General features: G+C 41.6%; 1 protein-coding gene across 4 annotated transcripts in view; it reads left to right on the top strand.

Annotated features, from left to right (window-relative positions):
• Positions 1-19,672, top strand: part of katnal2 (katanin p60 subunit A-like 2) — a 143,294-nt gene that overhangs the window by 26,418 nt on the left and 97,204 nt on the right. For all 4 annotated transcript variants that reach the window (XM_063042581.1, XM_063042579.1, XM_063042580.1 and 1 more), the window contains exon 3: positions 8,733-8,899. In XM_063042581.1, coding sequence (XP_062898651.1) covers positions 8,827-8,899 — 73 coding nt within the window. In that variant the 5' untranslated portion in view covers positions 8,733-8,826. The remainder of the gene's footprint in view (positions 1-8,732; positions 8,900-19,672) is intronic.

The raw sequence follows: 19,672 nt of genomic DNA on the forward strand, positions 1-19,672 counted from the left end.
GCTGAGTGCAAGCGACTTGATGCTTGATCATGAAGCCATCGTACCACTTGTCAAAACACCGAATGATTTCGCCTTTTCACTGTAGTGTTCTCATGCAGTGTGTTGAAACTCTGACTAAATACCAAGTTAAACCGGAGCCAGTGAAGACAGAGTCGTAGTAAGGTTAACCATTTACTGTTCACTCTTCCACATTAATATCGTATGCTGAAAACTGTTGATAAAAAATACAAACATACACAGCGTCTGTTTCATTCTGGAGACCATGTGCGCTCTCTTCTTTTAGCGAGAGTCTCCAGCCGCCCCGAGTAGCGGGCGAGGGGGGTCGCGTCAAACCGCCATCGGGCTCGAGCCCACCCCGTGTTTGAAATTGAAAAGCCGGCACGCGCGCCGTCCCAACTGCCGCTTCCTTAACAGAAACCGCGTTAATATTTTTACTTCAAAACCATTCTTATGAATTTATGGTGCTGCTTCTATAATGTTTCTTTGTGGGTAGAAACGGAGCTCTTCACGACCATTCTGCATGCATGGCACCCGCCTTCACACCTTCTCCGAACCGGAGGTTACACATAAGATGCAGCGAAACTGGAGGAGACGCCATCACATGCCACGATATACCATAGACAATGAATTTACCTTTGTTAAACTGTAACATAATTATCAACCTTTAACTTTAGAAAATAGTTACAAACAAATCATTTAAAGCGTAGACCCAACAAAGTCAAATAAATGCCTTAAGGGCAACACACCAGCACAATACAGGTCGTTTGGCTTGCACTGATGTGCCAACTTTATAACCCACTCCCAAGATCAATCAAATCCTTCCCTTCTACAAAGTCCTCTATTTTTCTATAATCCACGTGTCTCTCTCTATGAGTCTCTTAAATACCCCTATGCTGTGTAATAATTTAAAAAAAAACTACCTCTGACATCCCTCTATACTTCCCCGATCACCTTAGCCATTTCTGTCTTGGGGAAATAGTTTCTGGCTGTCCACACGATCTATGCTATTATCATCTTGTATACAAGCCATTTGCCTGAGTTTCTCACAACTGCTCCCCTTTATTAAATTGAAAGGAAGAGCAAGATCTTCCTCAGGCTTGGCTTAATTTTTTTATTGTTCACAATATGAAAACTGGAAAGTTATACTGGGTCCACTACAGAATAAGTGTTAAAGTGTAGCTGGCTGAGAGCTACACTTGCTCTCAACATCAGTAAGACAAAAGAGCTGATTGTGGACAAGGAAGGGTAAGACGAAGGAACACATACTACTCCTCATAGAAGGATCAGAAGTGGAGAGAGTGAGCAGCTTCACGTTCCTGGGTGTCAAGATCTCTGAGGATCTAACCTGGTCCCAACATATTGATGCAGCTATAAAGAAGGCAAGACAGCGACTATACTTCTCATCAAACTCCAAATGATTTGGTATGTCAACAAATACACTGAAAAACTTCTACAGACGTACCGTGGAGAGTATTCTGACAGGCTGCATCACTGTCTGGTAAGGAGGGGCTACTGCACAGAACCGAAAGAAGCTGCAGAGGGGTGGAAATCTAGTTAGCTCCGTCTTGGGTACTTGTCTACAAAGTACCCAGGACATCTTCAAGGAGCAGTGTCTCAGAAAGGCAGCGTCCATTATTAAGGACCTCCAGCACCCAAGGCATGCACTTTTCTCGCTGTTACAATCAGGTAGGAGGTACAGAAGTCTGAAGGCACACACTCAGCGATTCAGGAACAGCTTCTCTCTGCCATCCAGTTCCTAAATGGACATTGAACCTGTGAACACTACCTCACTTTTTAAATATATTATTTCTGTTTTTGCACAATCTTTAATCTGTTCAGTATATGTGTACTGTAATTTATTTATTATTATTTTATTTTGTTTTTTATCTTCTATATTATGTATTGCTGCTGCTGAGTTAACAAATTTCATGGCACAGGCTGGATAATAAACCTGGTTCTGATTCTGAAGCAAATGCCAAAGTCTTATACTTGCACATCGAAGAGGAAATTCAGACATTGTAGTCAGTTTCATTCCCATGTTGAGATCCAGACTTCACCACTGCTGTCGACCCCGCGCGAGGAGCAGGGGCCCCACCATCACTTGGGTCCCCGCGTGGGAAGCCAGGTCCCCGCGTGGGAAGCCAGGGCCCCGCCGTCCCTTTCGTTCCTCTCACTATACTCCTTGCCTATCCTCTGGGCTTTCCCCTCCCCCTTTCTTTTTCCCTTGGCCTCCCGTCCCATGATCCTCTCATATCCCTTTTGCCAATCAACTGTCCAGCTCTTGGCTCCATCCGTCCCCCTCCTGTCTTCTCCTATCATTTCGGATCTCCCCCTCCCCCTCCCACTTTCAAATCTCTTACTAGCTCTTCTTTCAGTTAGTCCTGACGAAGGGTCTTGGCCCAAAACGTCGACTGTACCTCTTCCTAGAGATGCTGCCTGGCCTGCTGTGTTCACCAGCAACTTTTATGTGTGTTGCTTGAAATTCCAGCATCTGCAGATTTCCTTGTGTTTGCAGCTATGATAATGTAGGCATTGCTGAGTGATAGCTGAAAGAAGATCATAACTGGGAGTCTGACATCCAAGGATGCACATTGTATCAAAAGGGCAGGCAGATTGGCAGAAGGGGTGGCGTGGCTCTACTTGTTGTTTTTAAAAAAAAAAGACATCAAATCCTTAGAATGAGGTGACATAGGATCAAAAGATATAGAATCCTTGTAGGTAAGAGTTAAGAAACTGCAAGGTAAAAAGACTTGATGGAAGTTATATGCAGACCTCTGAACAGTAACCAGGATGTGATCTACAAATTACAATTTGAGATAGAAAATGCATGTCAATAGGGCAATGTTAAGATGGTCTTGGGGGATTTCAATATGAAGATAGATTGGGAAAATCGGGCTGGTGTAGGATCCCAGGGAATTTGCCCACACACTGCTGGAAAATTATGCTGGAGAGGTAGTAATGGGAGAAAAAAGAAATGGTAGACAAACTAAAGAAGTATTTTACGTCAGGCTTCACTGTGGAAGACACTAGCAGTACGCCAGAAATTTGAGAGTGTCGGGACAAAAATGAGTATTGTTGCTATTGCTAAGGAGAAGGTGGTTGGCAAGCCGATGGCCGATGATACAAAGATAGGTGGAGGAGTAGGTAGTGTTGAGGAAACAGAGACTTAGATAGTTTAGGGGAATGGGCAAAGAAATGGTCAATGAAATGGATGATCTTGAAATTCAGCTACAGATTGGCAAATATGACATTGTGGCCGTCTCTGAAACTTGGCTAAAGGATGGCTGCCATTGGGAGCTGAAAGTCCAAGGATATACGGTGGATCAGAAAGATAGGTTAGTAGGCAGAGGGGGTGGTGTGGCTTTGTGTATAAGAAATTATATTAAATCATTAGAAAGAGATGGCATAGGATTGGAAGGTGTAGAGTCTCTATGGGTTGAGCCAAGAAATGGCAAGAGTGCTGGGATGTGGATTATAAATTACAGCAGGAGATAGAAAAGGTGTGTCAGGAAGGCAATGTCATGATAATTGTAGGTTTTAACATGAAAGTAGATTGGGAAAACCGGGTCAGTACTAGACCCCAAGAGAGAAAATTTGTAGAATGTCTAAGGGATGGCTTTTTAGAGTAGTTTGTTGTTGAGCCCACTAGGGGATCAGCTGTGCTGGATTGGGTGTTGTGCAATGATCTGGAGGTGATAAGAGAGCTTAAGGTTAAGGAACCCTTGGGGAATAGTAATCACAATATGATCGAGTTCACTTTGAAATTTGAGAGGGAAAAAATAAAATGCAATGTGTTGGTATTTCAGTGGAATGAAGGAAATTTCAATGGCATGATAGGGGAACTGGCCAAAGTTGACTGGGAAGGGACATTTGCAAGAAGGACAGCAGAGTGGCAGTTTCGGCAAAAAATGAGGGAAGTGCAAGACAGATATATTCCAAATAAGAAATTTTCAAAGGAAGAAAGGGCATTACTGTGGCTGACAAGTAAAGTCAGAGCCAAAGTAAAAGCAGAAGAGAGGGCATACAAGGAACCCAGAGCTAGTGGGAAGATAGAGGATTGGGAAGCTTTTAAAAACTTGCAGAAGGAAACTAAGAAGGTCATTAAGAATGAAAAGATGAATTATGAAAGGAAACTGGTGACTAATATCAAAGAAGATACTAAAAGCTTTTTTAAGTATGTAGCAGGTAAAAGAGAGTCTAGAGTAGATATAGGACCAATACAAAATGGCACTGAAGATATTGTAATGAGAGATGCAGCGATAGCAGAGGAACTGAATGCGTATTCCGCATCAGCCTTCACAGTGGAAGGCACCTGCAGTATACCGGACATTCAGGAGTATCAGGGAAGTGAAATTTGTGCAGTGAAAATTACGACTGAGAAGGTGCTCAGGAAGCTTAATGGTCTGAGGGTGGAAAAATCTCCTGGACCTGATGGAATGCACCCCTGGGTTCCTCTGGGTTTCTTCCCCCCCCCCCCCTTTCCTTCTACCTGGGCCTCCTGTCCCATGATCCTCTCATCCCTTTTGCCAATCAACTCTCCAGCTCTTAGCTCCATCCCTCCCCCTCCTGTCTTCTCCTATCATTTTGGATCTCCCCCTCCCCCTCCCACTTTCAAATCTCTTAATAGCTCTCCCTTCAGTTAGTCCTGACGAAGGGTCTCGGCCCAAAATGTCGACTGTACCTCTTCCTAGAGATGCTGCCTGGCCTGCTGCGTTCACCAGCAACTTTGATGTGTGTTGCTTGAATTTCCAGCATCTGCAGAATTCCTCGTGTAACTGTTTCTTAAATATATTTAGTGAAGAAGCCTCAACTGCTTCCCTGGGCAGAGAATTCCACAGATTCACCACTCTCTGGGAAGAACAGTTTCTCCTCATCTCCATCCTAAATCTTCTCACCTGAATCTTGAGGCAATGTCCCCTAGTTCTAGTCTCACCTACCAATGGAAACAACTTTCCTACTTCTATCTTATCTACCCCTTTCAAAATTTTGTATGTTTCTCTCATTCTCTCCTCTCATTCTTCTGAACTCCAGAGAGTATAGTCCCAGGTGACTCAATCTCTCCTCATAGGTTAACCCTTTCATCCCTGGAATTAACCTGGTGAACCTCCTCTGCACTGCCTCCAAATCCAGTATATTCTCCTCAAGTGTGGAGATCAGAACTGCACGCAGTACTCAAGATGCAGCCTCACCAGTACCCTGTATAACAGCAGCATGACTTCCCTGCTCTTGAATTCAATCCCTCTAGCAATGAAGGCCAACATTCGTTTGCCTTCTTAATAACCTGTTGTACCTGCAAGCTAACTTTTTGCGATTCATGCACAAGCACAACATCAGTGGTTGGGAAGTTGTTAGAATCGATTGTTAGCGACTAGGTTATGGAGTACCTGGTGGCACATGACAAGATAGGCCAAAGCCAGCAAGGTTTCCTGAAAGCAAAATCCTGCCTTATAAACCTACTGCAATTCTTTGAGGAAATTACAAGCAGGGTAAACAAAGGAGATGCAGTAGATGTGGTGTATTTGGATTTTCAGAAGGCCTTTGACAAGGTGCTGCACATGAGGCTGCTTAGCAAGATAAGAGCCCATGGAATTACAGGGAAGTCACTAGCATGAGTGGAGCATTGGCTGGTTGGCAGAAAACAGAGAGTGGAAATAAAGGGATCCTATTCTGGCTGGCTGCCGGTTACCAGCGGAGTTCCACAGGGGTCGGTGTTAGGACTGCTGCTTTTTATGACGTATGTCAATGATTTGGACTATGGTATTAATGGATTTGTGGCTAAATTTTCCGATGATACAAAGATAGGTGGAGGAGCGGGTAGTGTTGAAGAAACAAGGAGCCTGCAGAGAGACTTAGATAGTTTAGGGGAATGGGTAAAGAAGTGGCAAATGAAATACAATGTTGGATGCTGGAGAGATTGTGAAGGCATTAGTAATGATCTTTCAAGAATTGCTTGAATCAGTGAATGTTGAATAAACCCTTCTCAGACTTCCAGGCGGGTGTTGGTATCGATTATAACCGACGTTTCAATGACAAATTCTTTCATCTTATTCAGGGATGATGCCTGGGCATGTCGAGTCTTGTGGTATTTATACCCCCATAGTCCATCCCTTCTGCTTGGTTAGTCCTCATCCAATTAGGTTTCCACTCTTCCACCTTGTTTAGAATTGAATTCTAGTTCTTACATAGAATAAGGCCTTCACCTTTTAAAAAATTCTTTTCTTCTAGTTTTAATTCACCTAGTTTTACAAGGTGGTCCCAAAAGCCATTGGCATGGCACAGTAGTTTTGTGCCATCAAAATCAATCCTACGGCCATTGCAAATACAGTGTTCCTCTACTGCTGATTTCTCTGGGTAACCCAAACGGATACACCTCTTGTGCTCCTTGATGTGGGTTTCCACCGTGCGTCCCGTCTGGCCGATATAATCTTCTCTGCATTCACGGAACCCTGCAAGCACCAGTGACCTGAGTGCCAGGCCAACTTTGACCCGCACAAGCTGTGACTTGAGCTTCCTCGTTCAAAGGCACATTGAATGTCAGGGAAATTCTTTTTCTTTGCGACCATCCATGAAAACAGGAGTACCCCAAAGAATGAATGACAGTTAAATGTTAGAACCCCAAACCCCCCCCCGACTCCCCCTTCCTACGTGTAAGCATCAGCAAAGCAATGACCCCTCCCTTCCTCAGCAGCAAAAAAAACATCAGCATCCTCCACCAAGAACCCAAGCGTGTAGCAAAACATCAATAAAGACACAGACTTGCAGTACCCCAAAGACTACTCGTTCACCCATTAATTCGACATACCACAGGGCTCTCTCGCTCTCCCTAATAAGGGAAAATGAGGTGTCTCCATTTCACAGTGAGAGGGGGGACATGACAAACAACTCGCTGATTACGATGTGGGTTTGAGAATGGTATTAATCTGTTATTTCTTCAGGATCCTGGCTATCCTTCCAGAAACCATGGAAATGTAGGGAAGGCAGGTGGTAGCGATGGGTTCCTCCTCGTTGTTGGGCTTCTTGGTTTCTCTGTCAGCCCTTTAAAGGACCTGATTGATTTCCTTCACCTTGTAGCCAATCTGTAGGAACGTCATGCGGAATTGTCTTTTTTCCTCAGGGAGTCTCTCCTCGTCCAAAATAGTTTCCGCATGGTTAATCAAAGCAGAAAGAACACTCTACATTGGGAGATGTGATGGTGGCTGTTATTGTTGAGGTACAAGTACATTTGAGTGGGTTTCCAATAGACACCATGTCTGAGGCTTCCATCCCGTTTCTATCCTGTTAGAATATCCAGAAATGGGAGGCAACCATTTTTATAGATCCTTTTTCATTATTTATTTGGATTTTCAAAAGGCCTTTGACAAGGTGCTGCACGTGAGGTGGCTTAACGAGATAAGTACCCATGGTATTACAGGAAAGATACTAGCATGGATAGAAGATTGGCTGATTGGCAAGAGACAAAGAGTGGGGATAAAGGGGGCTTTTTCTGGTTGGCTCCCGGTGCCTGGTGGTTTTCCACAGGGGTCATTGTTGGGGCCCCTTTTTTCCCATTATGTGTTAATGGTTTGGATGTTGGAATTGACGACTTTGTGGCCAAGGTAGGTGGAGGGGCAGTTAGTGTTGAGGAAGCAGGGTGTCTGCAGTAGGACTGAAACAGATTTGAAGAATGGGCAAATTCTGTGAAGGAGAGTGTATGACGGAAGGAATAAAGGTATAGACTATTTTCTAAACAGGAGAATATTTTAAAAATCAGAGGAGCAAAGGGACTAGTGAGTCCTCGTGCAGGATTCCATATAGGTTAACTTTCAGGTTGAGTTGGTGGTAAGGGAGGCAAATACAATGTTAGCATTCATTTCAAGCAAACTAGAATATAAAAACAAGGATGTGATGCTGAGGCTTTATATGGCATGGTCAGACTGCATTTGGTGTATTGTGAGCAGCTTTGGGCCTCATATCTATGAAGGCATGTGCTGGGGTTGGAGAGGGTCGAGAGGAGGTTCACCAGAATGATTCTGGCAATGAAGAGGTTAACATATGAAGAGCATTTGATGGCCCTGGGACTGTACTCACTGAAGTTCAGAAGAGTGAGTGGGGGATCTCATTGAAATCTATCAAACGTTGAAAGGCCTCAATAGAGTGGATTTGGAGAGGATGTTCCTTGTAGTGGGGGAGTCTAGGTCCACAAGGCACAGCCTCAGAATAGAGGGACATCCATTTAGAACAGATGAGAAGGAATTTCTTTAGATGGAGGGTAGTAAATCTGTGGAATATTGCATAGATGGCTATGGAGATCAGGTGTATTTAAGACAGAGGTTTGTAGGTACTTGATTAGTCAGGGCATGAAAGGTCGCAGGCAGAAGGCAGGAGAATGGGGTCGAGAGGGAAATTGGATCAGTCATTATGAAATGGCAGAGCAGATTGATTGGCTGAATGGCCTAACTGTGATGATTTAAGGGTAACCTGAGGGGGACCACCTTCTATCATAGGGCAATGTGACTGTGGAACGAATTGCTAGCAGAAACGATGGATACGGTTTCAATTTCAACAATTCATTAGGAGCAATGTGCTCACTTGAGTCGAGTATGATGTTCCCCGAAGGGGTTGTCTGTTGGTGGGTCCTCTGGCTTATCAGGGATCCAGTTTGGGAATTAAATGGTGTTCTTGCTATGTTTTATCCATGTTTGAATTGTACAGTTAAAGACAAAATGAAAAATTTCCTCTCTCTAAATTAACAGTTACATAGATACAGCAAATACTCTGGAACAAGAAACCAATCTTGGTCTGCGACGATTTGAAGTTTGTGATAATATTGATCTGGAAACGATCTTAATGGAGTATGAAAGTTACTATTATGTCAAGTTTCAGCGGTATCCAAAGTTAACGAAAAAGTTACCTGATGATGGTAAGTAAAGCATGGATCTTGCCAAAATATTAACAACTTATTGCAATAGTCAATATTCTGTATTTTGCTGTGAGAAGGAAAAGTTCAGGAAGTTTGCTGTTTGCAGTCCATCATCGGTAGAGCCCACTAAACCATTGACCACACCTGTTCGGATCATTGTTGCTGGAAAGCAGCAGCAATCATCAAGGACCCCCACCACCCAGGTCATGCTTGCGTCTCGTTGCTGTCATTAGGAAGAAGTTGCAGGAGCCTTAGGACTCACATCACCAGGTTCAATAGACAATAGGTGCAGGAGTAGGCCATTTGGCCCTTCGAGCCAGCACCGCCATTCACTGTGATCATGGCTGATCATCCACAATCAGTAACCTTTTCCTGCCTTCTCCCCATATCCCTTGACTCCGCTATCTTTAAGAGCTCTATCTAACTCTTTCTTGAAAGAATCCAGAGAATTGGTCTCCACTGCCTTCTGAAGCAGAGCATTCCACAGATCCACAACCCTCTGTGTGAAAAAGTTTTTCCTCAACTCCGTTCTAAATGGTCTACCCCTTATTCTTAAACTGTGGCCTCTGGTTCTGGACTCCCCCAACATCGGGAACATGTTTCCTGCCTCTAGTGCATCCAATCCTTTAATAATCTTATATGTCTCAATCAGATCCCCTCTCATCCTTCTAAATTCCAGTGTATACAAGCCCAGTCGCTCCAATCTTTCAACATAATGACAGTCCCGCCATCCCGGGAATTAACCCAGTGAACCTACACTGCTCTCCCTCAATAGCAAGAGTGTCCTTCCTCAAATTTGGAGACCAAAACTTTTTTAAGGATTCTTCATCTCATGTTCTCAATGTTTATTGCTTATTAATTATTATTATGATTTTTTTCCCTCTTTCTTTTTTATTTGCACAGGTTGTTGTTGCACACTAATTGTCCACCCTGAGTATGCCATCTTTCATTGATGCTGTTATGGTTATCGGATTTATTGAGTATGCGTGCAAGAAAATGAATTTCAGGGTTGTATATGGTGTATATGTTTAATGGTTCAATTTAATATTAGAGAATGTGTACAGTGTACAACCTGAAACTCTTACTCTTCGCTGACATACACAAAACAGAAGAAAAAAACCCAAAGCATGAATGATAGAAAATGTTAGAACCCCAAAGCCCCTTCTACCCCCTCCCATGCACAAGCAGTAGCAAAAGCATCAACCCTCCCCCCTTCCTTCACCACCCCAACTCCAGCAGAAGCTGGGAGGTGATAGGTGGAAGAGGTAAAGGGCCGAAGAAGAAAGACTCTGACAGGGGAGGAAAGTGGACCATGGAAGACAGGGAAGCAGGAGGGTCACCAGAGGGAGGTGAAGGGCAGATGAGGAGAAGAGAAGGAGTGAGAGGGAGCTAAAATGGGGAATGGAAAAAGAGAGAGGAGGGAGATGTGAGAAATTACTGGAAGTTGGAGAAATCGATGTTCGTACCGTCAGATTGGAAGGTACCCAGACAGAATATGAGGTGTTGCTCCTTCAACCTGAGAGTGGACTCATGGTGGCAGTGGAGGAGTACAGAATACAAACCGGTAAGTGATAGGTGAGTGGCTGAGGGAAAGGGGGAAAGGGGAAGGGGGAAGCTGGGAGGTGATAGCTGGAAAAGATAAAGGGCTCTAAAAGGAAAAATCTGATAGGAGAGGACAATGGGCCATGGGAGAAAGAGAAAGAGGAAGGGCAACCAGGGGGAGGTGATAGATAGGTGAGGAGAAGTCATAAGAGGCCAGAGTAGGGAAATAGAAGAAGGAGGAAGGTGGAGGGGAAAAGGAAAAAAACAAAAGAAAAATGTTACCTTTCCCACCCACTTGGCTTCACCTATCATCTTCTGCCTTGTCTTCCTTCCTCTTGCCCCACCTTTATATTCTGGCATTTTCAGCCCAAAACTTTGACTACTTTTTTAATTTCCGTAGGTGCTGCCTGACCTGCTGAGTTTTTCCAGTATTTTGTGTGTGTTGCTCTGGATTTCCACATCTGCTGAATCTCTCATTTTTACTTTTCTTTGTGCCTTTGTTTCACTATTCATGCAGATGTCAGGGGATTCCTAAACCTTTAGAGTTTATAAAACTCTAGTTGGTCCATTATAGAAAGAATGTTGAGGCTTTGCAGAGAGTGCAGAGGAGGTTTACCAGGAAGCTGCTTGGATTAGAGGGCATATATTATAATGAGAGGTTGGATAAACTTGGGTTGTTTTCTCTAGAGCAGCGGAGGGAGAAGAGAGGTCTGATAGAAGTTTATAACATTATGAGAGGCGTAGACAGACAGTATCTTTCTCCCGGAGTTGATATGTCTAATACCAGAGGGCATGCATTTAATGTGAGGGGGGTAAAAGGAGATGTGAACAGTTTCATATTACAGATAACTCTCTTTTCAGTAAGATGAATTTTGGAGCAAACTAGTGTTCTCATTGGAAAAAGTAACTGATAATTCTTTGCATCTTCCTTAAACGTAGAACAGTACAGCATAGAAAGCTTAAGGTTGAGATAATAGGTGATTTTTAACTTGATGCATATTGATTGAGACTCCCATACTGTAAAAGGGCTAGATGGGATAGAGTTCGTCAACTGCTCAGGAAAGTTTCCTTAACTGGTATATAGAGGGAGTGCAATACTAGATTTCATATTAGAGAACGAGACAGGTCAGGTGAGAGAAGTTTGTACAGGGGAACACTTTGCATCTAGTGATCATAATACCATTAGTTTCAAGGTAATTATGGAAAAGGATAGGTCTGGACCCCAGGCTGAGAAAGGCCAATTTTGATGATATCTGAAAGGATCTGGCAAGTGTGGATTGGGGCAGGTAGTTTTCAGGCAAAGCCGTGTTTGGTATGTGGGGCACCTTCAAGAGTGAAATTTTGAGAGTACAGAGTTTGCACATTCCTATCAGAATAAAGGGCAAGGATAAAAGGTTTAGGAAATGGTTGATTTTAAGAGCTATTGTGGCCCTGGTTAAGAAAGAAGGAGGTGCATAGCAGGTATAGGCAGGTAGGAACAAATGAGGTACTTGAAGAGAATAAGAAATGCAAGTGAACACTTAAGAAAGAAATCAGGAGGGCTAAAAGAATGCATGAGCTTGCTCTAGCAGACAAGATGAAGGAGAATCCTAAGGTCCTTTACGGGTATATTAAAAGCAAGTATTGCAAGGGACATAATTGGACCTTTGGAAGATCAGAGTGGTTGTCTGTGTGTGGAGCCAAAAGAGATGAGGAAGGTCTTAAATGTTTTTTTTTGCATCTGTATTTACTCTGGAGATGGATACAGAGTCTATAGATGTGAGGCAATGTAGCAGTGTGGTCATGGACCCTATACAGAATACAGAGGAGGAGCTGTTTGCTGTCTTGAGACAAATTAGGGTAGATAAAACCAAGGGTCTGACAGTGTGCTCCCTCAGACCCTGTGGGAGTCTAGTGCAGAAATTACAGGGGCCCGAGCAGAGATATTAAAATCATCCTTAGTCACAAATAAGGCACCAGAGGATTGGAATATAGCTAGTGTTGTTCTGTTGTTTAGGATATGCTGTAACAATATGCTAGGATATTACTGTATAGGCTGGTGAGCCTAATATCAGTAGTGGAAAAGTCATTGGAAGGTATTCTAAGGGACCGGATATATGAGTATTTGCATAGACAGGGACTGATTAGGAATAATCAACGTGGCCTTGTATGTGGTAAGTCATGTCTAACCAATCGTAAGAGTTTTTTCAAGAAAGGTGTATGAAATGATGAGAGGCATTGATCGCGTAGATAGCCAGAGGCTTTTTCCCAGGGGTGAAATGGCCAACATGAGGGGGCATAGTTTTAAGGTGCTTGGAAGCAGATACAGAGGGGATATCAGAGGTAAGTTTTTTACACTGAGGGTGGTAGATGTGTGAAATGCACTGCCCGTGATGGTGGTAGAGGCGGATACAATAGGATCTTTTAAGAGACTCTTAGATAGGTACATCGAGCTTAGAAAAATACAGAGGCATACGGTAGGGAAACTCTAGACAGTTTCTAGAGTAGGTTGCATGGTTGGCACAACATTGTGGGCCAAAGGACCTGTAATGTGCTATAGAATTTTATGCGCTATGTATTAGGAAAGTTTGATCGTTCAGATTCAATTGTCATTCAACCAGACATGAATGCCCATAAATACAGTCAAGTGAAACAGCATTCCTCCGGGTCCAAGGTACAAAACGTGGTGGATATTGTCAACATGGACTTCAGTAAGGCTTTTGACAAGGTCCTGCATGGGATGTTGGTCAAGAATAGGGGTCCCCAACCTTTTTTGCACTGCGGACTGGCCGACCGGGGGGGACGGGAATGGTTGCCAACGGACAAGAGTAGCAGTCGAAACGTCGCATTTACCCAGAGAAAGACGACAATGACCATGAAGCCTTGTGCGGGCACCAGTGCGCATGTGTGACTTGCACATGCGTGCACGTGCCAATTATTTTTCTACAAATCGTTTTTGGCGATTCTGTTGGGGGGGGCGGGGTGTTAATCACGACTGGAATATGGGTGATAAGTGGCTAATACACTCAATTTTGTTTCTAAAAGGGTTTATCTAACGAATTTAATACTAAACACACAGCGCAAATTTTCCTCACATGAATATAGCAATAAGACAATTATCAGGGGAGGACAGGGGAGCTTGAAGTGTTGAACGAACTTCCAGTAGAAGTGGTATAGGCAGGTCCGATATTATCATTTAAAGTTAAATTGGATAGGTATGTGGACAGGAAAGTAATGGACGGTTATGGGCTGAGTGCAGGTTGGTGGGACGAGGTGAGAGTAGCGTTCAGCACGGACTAGAAGGGCAGAGATGGTCTGTTTCCGTGCTGTAATTGTTATATGGTTATATAAGTCAATAGCATCACAACATTTTAAGTAATGTTTGGATATTAAACACAGCGCATATTTTCCCCGTATGAACATATAAAATCATTGCAACGCACCAATATCGCTGAATCAGTGGGAGCCCTGGGTTGGTTTTCACAACACGGTCCTATCGAGGGGTGATGGGAGACAGCGATACTCGAAGGGGCTTTCTTATGTCCAGTCTATTCCGCAATTTAGTTTTCGTTGCATTCATTGCAGAGATGTGTTGGAAATGGAAGCAACGTTTTCAGTGCTTTCGTGGCTATCTCAGGATATTTAGCCTTGACTTTGATCCGGAATGCCGGCAGAGATGTTATGTCAAACATACTTTTCAGCCCACCGTCATTTGCAAGCTCGAGCAGTTGATGTCCTTCCCGTGCTGACATGGATGATGCGTGCGTAATGACCTCGCGTGCGTAATGGCTCAACAGAGCGTGACAGGGAATGAGGAAAGGTGCAGCTGGCTCATATCGCCAAATCATACCGTTTCCTCGCGGCCCGGTAGCGCATGCTCTGCGGCCCGGTACCAGTCCGTGGCCCGGAAGTTGGGGACCACTGGTCAAGAAGGTTCAGTTGCTTGGTATTCGAAATGAGGTGGTAAATTGGATTAGACATTGGCTTTGTGGGAGAAGCCAGTGAGTGGTAGTAGATGTTTGCATCTCTGACTGGAGGCCTGTGATTAATGGTGGGCCACAGAAATCAGTGCTGGGTCCTTTGTTGTTTGTCATCTATGTCAATGATCCGGATTAGCAAATTTGCAGATGACACCAAGATTAGGGGTGTAGTGGACAGCAAGGAAGGCTATCAGAGCTTGCAGCGGGGTCTGGACCTGCCAGTGAAATGGGCTGAAAAATGGCAATGGAATTTAATGCAGGCAAGTGTGAGGTGTGGCACTGTGGCAGGACCAACCAGGGTAGGCCCAGTGAACGGGAGGGCACTGAGGAGTGTGGTAGAACAAAGGGACCTGGGAATACAGATCTGTAATTCGTTGAAGGCGGCATAACAGGTAGACACCTTGGCCTTCATAAGTTAATGTACTGCATACAGGAGTTATTTTGAAGTTGTATAAGATGTTGGTGAAGCCTGATTTGGAGTATTGTGTACAGTTTTGGTCACCTACCTACAGCAGTGGTCCCAACCTCAGGGCTGCAGAGCGATACGTTACCGCGAAGAATGCAGGGGTGCAGCGGTAGTCGTAGGCTAAGGGTGAAAGGTAAAATGTTCAAGGGAAACATGAGGGGGGACTTCACTCAGGAGGTGGGGAGTGTGGATGAATTGCTAGTAGAAGTGATGGAAGTGGGTTCAATTTCAACACTTAAGTAAAGTTTGAACATGGATGGAAGGGGTGTGGAGTGCTATGGTTTGGATGCAGGTACTGGGCAGATTAATGGTTCAGCAGGGACTAGATGGGACAAAGGACCTGGTTAATGCTGTATTGTTCTATGACTCTATAACTCTTTGAACAGGCCCAGTGGCCTAACTGTGCCGAACTAAATAGATTAGCAATTAAACTAAACTAATTCCTTCTGCCTACACAATGTTCCTATCTCAGCATTTTCCTCACGTTCATGTGCCTATCTAAACATGTCTTAAAAGAATCCGCTGTATCTGCCTCTACCAGCTCCCCTGGGTATTCCAAGTGCCTTCCAGTATCTATTTGGGGAAAAAAACAACTTGCTCCGTGTATCTCATTTGAAGGTATGCCCTCTCACCTTAAATGATATTAGACATTTCAACCCAGGGAAAAAGATATTGTCTGTCTACTCTATCAATGCCCCACGTGTCTTATAAATCTTATATTAGATCTGCCCTCAGCCTTCGCCACTCGAGAGAAAACACCTCAGGTTTGTCCACCCTCATGATATCACTTGCCTTCTAATCCCGGCAACATCCTATTAAACCTCTTCTGCACCTTCTCCAAAGCCTCGACAGCCTTCCAATAATGGGGCAACCAGAACAGTGTGCAATTCTCAGGATGTGGCTTAACTGAAGTTTTATAAGCTGCAACATAACTTCCTGACTGTGAATTCAATGGCTTGACTAATGAAGGCAAACATTCCATATGCCTTCTTACCCACCTATCAACCTATGTAGTCTGGTTGAATAATAATATAATCTGCTGTATTTTTTAAGGGCAAAATGGGGTTTCTTTTCTTTCTTTTTAAATCTTTTTATTGAGTAAGTATACAAAAAAGGTAAGCCATATAAACATTAATACAATGTTAAAGTATAATAAAATTCCAAAAGATAACAATACCAAAAAGAAAATACTACAAACAATGTAATTTAAGCATAAGAAACCAAGATAACATAATAGTATACTAGATTTTATATATATCAATGGAAAAAAAAAGAAAAAAAAAAACCCACCGTGCAACTAACTAAAAGCAAAGCAAAGCAATGGGCTAACTTGAAACCAAACAGAGTTAAACTTAAAATCACGTCCTCAATCCCGACCTCCATTAAAACAGTGAAGAAAAAACAAGAAGGGTAAATATTACATTAAATGAAAATATCGAATAAAAGGTCCCCAAATCTGTTCAAATTTAAATGAAGAATCATAAAGGTTACTTCTAATTTTCTCCAGATTCAAACATAAAATCGTCTGAGAAAACCAAAAAAAGGTAGTTGGAGCATTAAGCTCTTTCCAATGTTGTAAAATACATCTTTTCGCCATTAAAGTAAGAAATGCAATCATTCTACGGGCTGAAGGGGAAAGATTACTAGAAATTTTAGGTAGTCCAAAGATAGCAGTAATAGGGTGAGGAGAGATATCTATATTTAATACCTTAGAAATAATATTGAAAATATCTCTCCAAAAAGTTTCCAAAGTAGGGCAAGACCAAAACATATGAGTTAAAGAGGCTATCTGCCCCGAACATCTATCACAGAAAGGATTAATATGCGAGTAAAAACGCGCTAACTTATCTTTGGACATATGTGCTCTATGAACCACTTTAAATTGAATTAGGGAATGTTTAGCACAAATAGAGGAAGTATTAACTAATTGTAAAATCTGCCCCCAATCATCCACAGAAATGGTAAGCCCCAATTCCTGTTCCCAATCTACCCTAATCTTATCAAATGGAGCTTTCCTAAGTTTCATAATAATATTATAAATCATAGCCGATGCACCTTTCTGACATGGATTAAGGTTAATTATCGAATCTAAAATATATATAGGAGGAAGCATTGGAAAGGAAGAAAGTATAGTACTTAGGAAATTTCTAACTTGTAAATATCTAAAAAAATGTATTCTTGATAAGTTATATTTATTAGATAATTGTTCAAAAGACATAAGGGAACCATCTAAAAATAAATCCAAAAACCGTAAAATACCCTTAGTCTTCCAAGTTTGAAAAGCGCGATCCGTAAAAGAGGGAGGAAAAAATATGTTACCTAAAATAGGAATCGCTAACCCGAATTGATTAAGATCAAAAAATTTTCTGAATTGAAACCAAATGCGCAAAGCATATTTAACTATCGGGTTAGAGACCTGCTTAAGACGTTTCGAATCAAAAGGAAGAGAGGAACCTAAAATAGAACCAAGTGTATAACCCTGAACAGATTGTAATTCCAATGCTACCCATTTAGGAATAGATAGTATGTCCCGGTCAAGTAACCAAAATTTCATATGTCGAATATTAATAGCCCAATAATAAAATCTAAAGTTAGGTAATGCTAAACCTCCATCTCTCTTAGCTTTCTGTAAATGTATTTTACCCAGTCTCGGATTCTTATTCTGCCAAATAAATGAAGAAATTTTAGAGTCAACTTTATCAAAAAAAGATTTAGGAACGAAAATTGGTAATGCCTGAAACACATATAAAAATTTTGGCAAAAAAAACATCTTAACTGCATTAATACGACCAATCAAAGTTAAATATAAGGGAAACCATTTAGATGAAAGTTGAGTAATATGGTCTATTAATGGTAAAAAGTTAGTCTTAAATAAATCTTTATGTTTACAAGTAATTTTAATCCCAAGATATGAAAAGTAATTATTAATCAATTTAAATGGAAATTTATAATATAAGGGAAGATGTTTATTAATCGGAAAAAGTTCACTCTTACTAAGATTTAATTTATAACCTGAGAAAAGACCAAATTGTGCTAATAACTCTAAAACAACAGGAATGGATCTCTCAGGATTAGAAATATATAAAAGTAAATCATCAGCATAGAGTGATAATTTATGGGACTTTAATCCCCGAGTTATCCCAGTAATATTTGAAGATTCTCGAATAGCAATTGCAAGAGGTTCTAATGCAATATCAAATAATAGGGGACTAAGAGGACAGCCTTGTCGAGTACCACGAAAGAGAGGAAAAAAAGGTGAGTTTAAGGAGTTAGTACGAACCGAGGCTACAGGGGAGTGATATAACAGTTTAATCCAGGATATAAATTTCAAGCTAAAATTAAACATTTCAAGCACCTTAAATAAATAAGGCCATTCTACTCTATCAAAAGCTTTCTCGGCATCTAAAGAAATAACACACTCAGGAACATTTTGTGAGGGAGTATAAACGATATTTAACAATGTACGAATATTATAAAAAGAGTAACGACCTTTAATAAAACCCGTTTGGTCTTCCGAAATAATAGAAGGAAGTACTTTTTCTAGTCTATTTGCTAATAACTTAGAAAAAACTTTAGAATCAACATTTAATAAAGATATTGGTCTATAAGATGCACATTGAGCAGGGTCTTTATCCTTCTTTAGTATTAAAGAAATTGATGCTCTATTAAAAGATTCCGGAAGTTTACCAAGTTTCAAAGAAGCCTCAAAAACCTTATAGAGCCAAGGAATCAATAAAGAAGCAAAACATTTATAAAATTCAACGGTAAACCCATCAGGGCCAGGAGCTTTCCCCAGATTCATAGAAAAAATAACATTCTTAATCTCATCCATTGTAATGGAAGTACCTAATAAAGAAGACATATCCTGTGAAATCTGAGGGAAGTCTAACTTATCTAAAAAATCATTCATATATTTAGAATCTCGAGGAGACTCTGATTGATATAAAGAAGAATAAAAATCACAAAAGGTTTGATTAATCCCCACATGATCCAATATCAATCGATCATTTTGGTTATAAATCTGATTGATTTGAGATTTAACATAATTAGATTTCAATTGATTAGCCAGCAGCTTGCCAATTTTATCACTGTGAACATAAAAATCACTTCTTGTTTTCTTTAATTGGTTTACAATCGAGGACGAGAGTAGTAAACTGTGTTCCATTTGAAGTTCAGTTCTTTGTTTGTATAGCTCCTCAGAAGGAGCCATAACATATTTCTTATCAATTTCTTTAATCTTGTCCACAATTACCATCTCCTCCTGCTTCTGTTTCTTCCTCAAAGCAACGGAATACGAAATAATCTGACCCCGAATATAGGCTTTAAAAGTGTCCCAAAGAGTGTTAACCGAAATATCTTCTGTATGGTTAATTGTAAAAAAAAGCTCAATCTGTTCATTCATAAAATTAACAAAGTCCGAGTCCTGAAGCAACAGCGAATTAAAACGCCATTGTCTATTGTTTGGTATATTGGCCATAATTTTAATAGAAAGCTTAAGTGGAGCATGATCCGAAATGGTTATAGAATCATAATCACATTTAATCACTGAAGGAATGAGACGAGAATCAATGAAAAAATAATCAATTCTTGAATAGGAATGATGAACATGTGAAAAGAAGGAAAAATCTTTTTCCTGAGGATGCAGAAAACGCCAAATGTCCGTCGACCCAGAATCAGAAAGGAAAAAATTAATCAAATTTGCAGATTTATTAGGTAAAGTCCGTAAAGGAGCCGAACGGTCCAAAGCTAGTATTAAGCTTTGGACCAAAACAGGTATTAAGATCTCCGCCCCAAATCAATGAAAAC

This window comes from Mobula hypostoma, chromosome 3, assembly GCF_963921235.1.
Source record: "Mobula hypostoma chromosome 3, sMobHyp1.1, whole genome shotgun sequence".
NCBI classification, from domain to species: Eukaryota; Metazoa; Chordata; class Chondrichthyes; order Myliobatiformes; family Myliobatidae; genus Mobula; species Mobula hypostoma.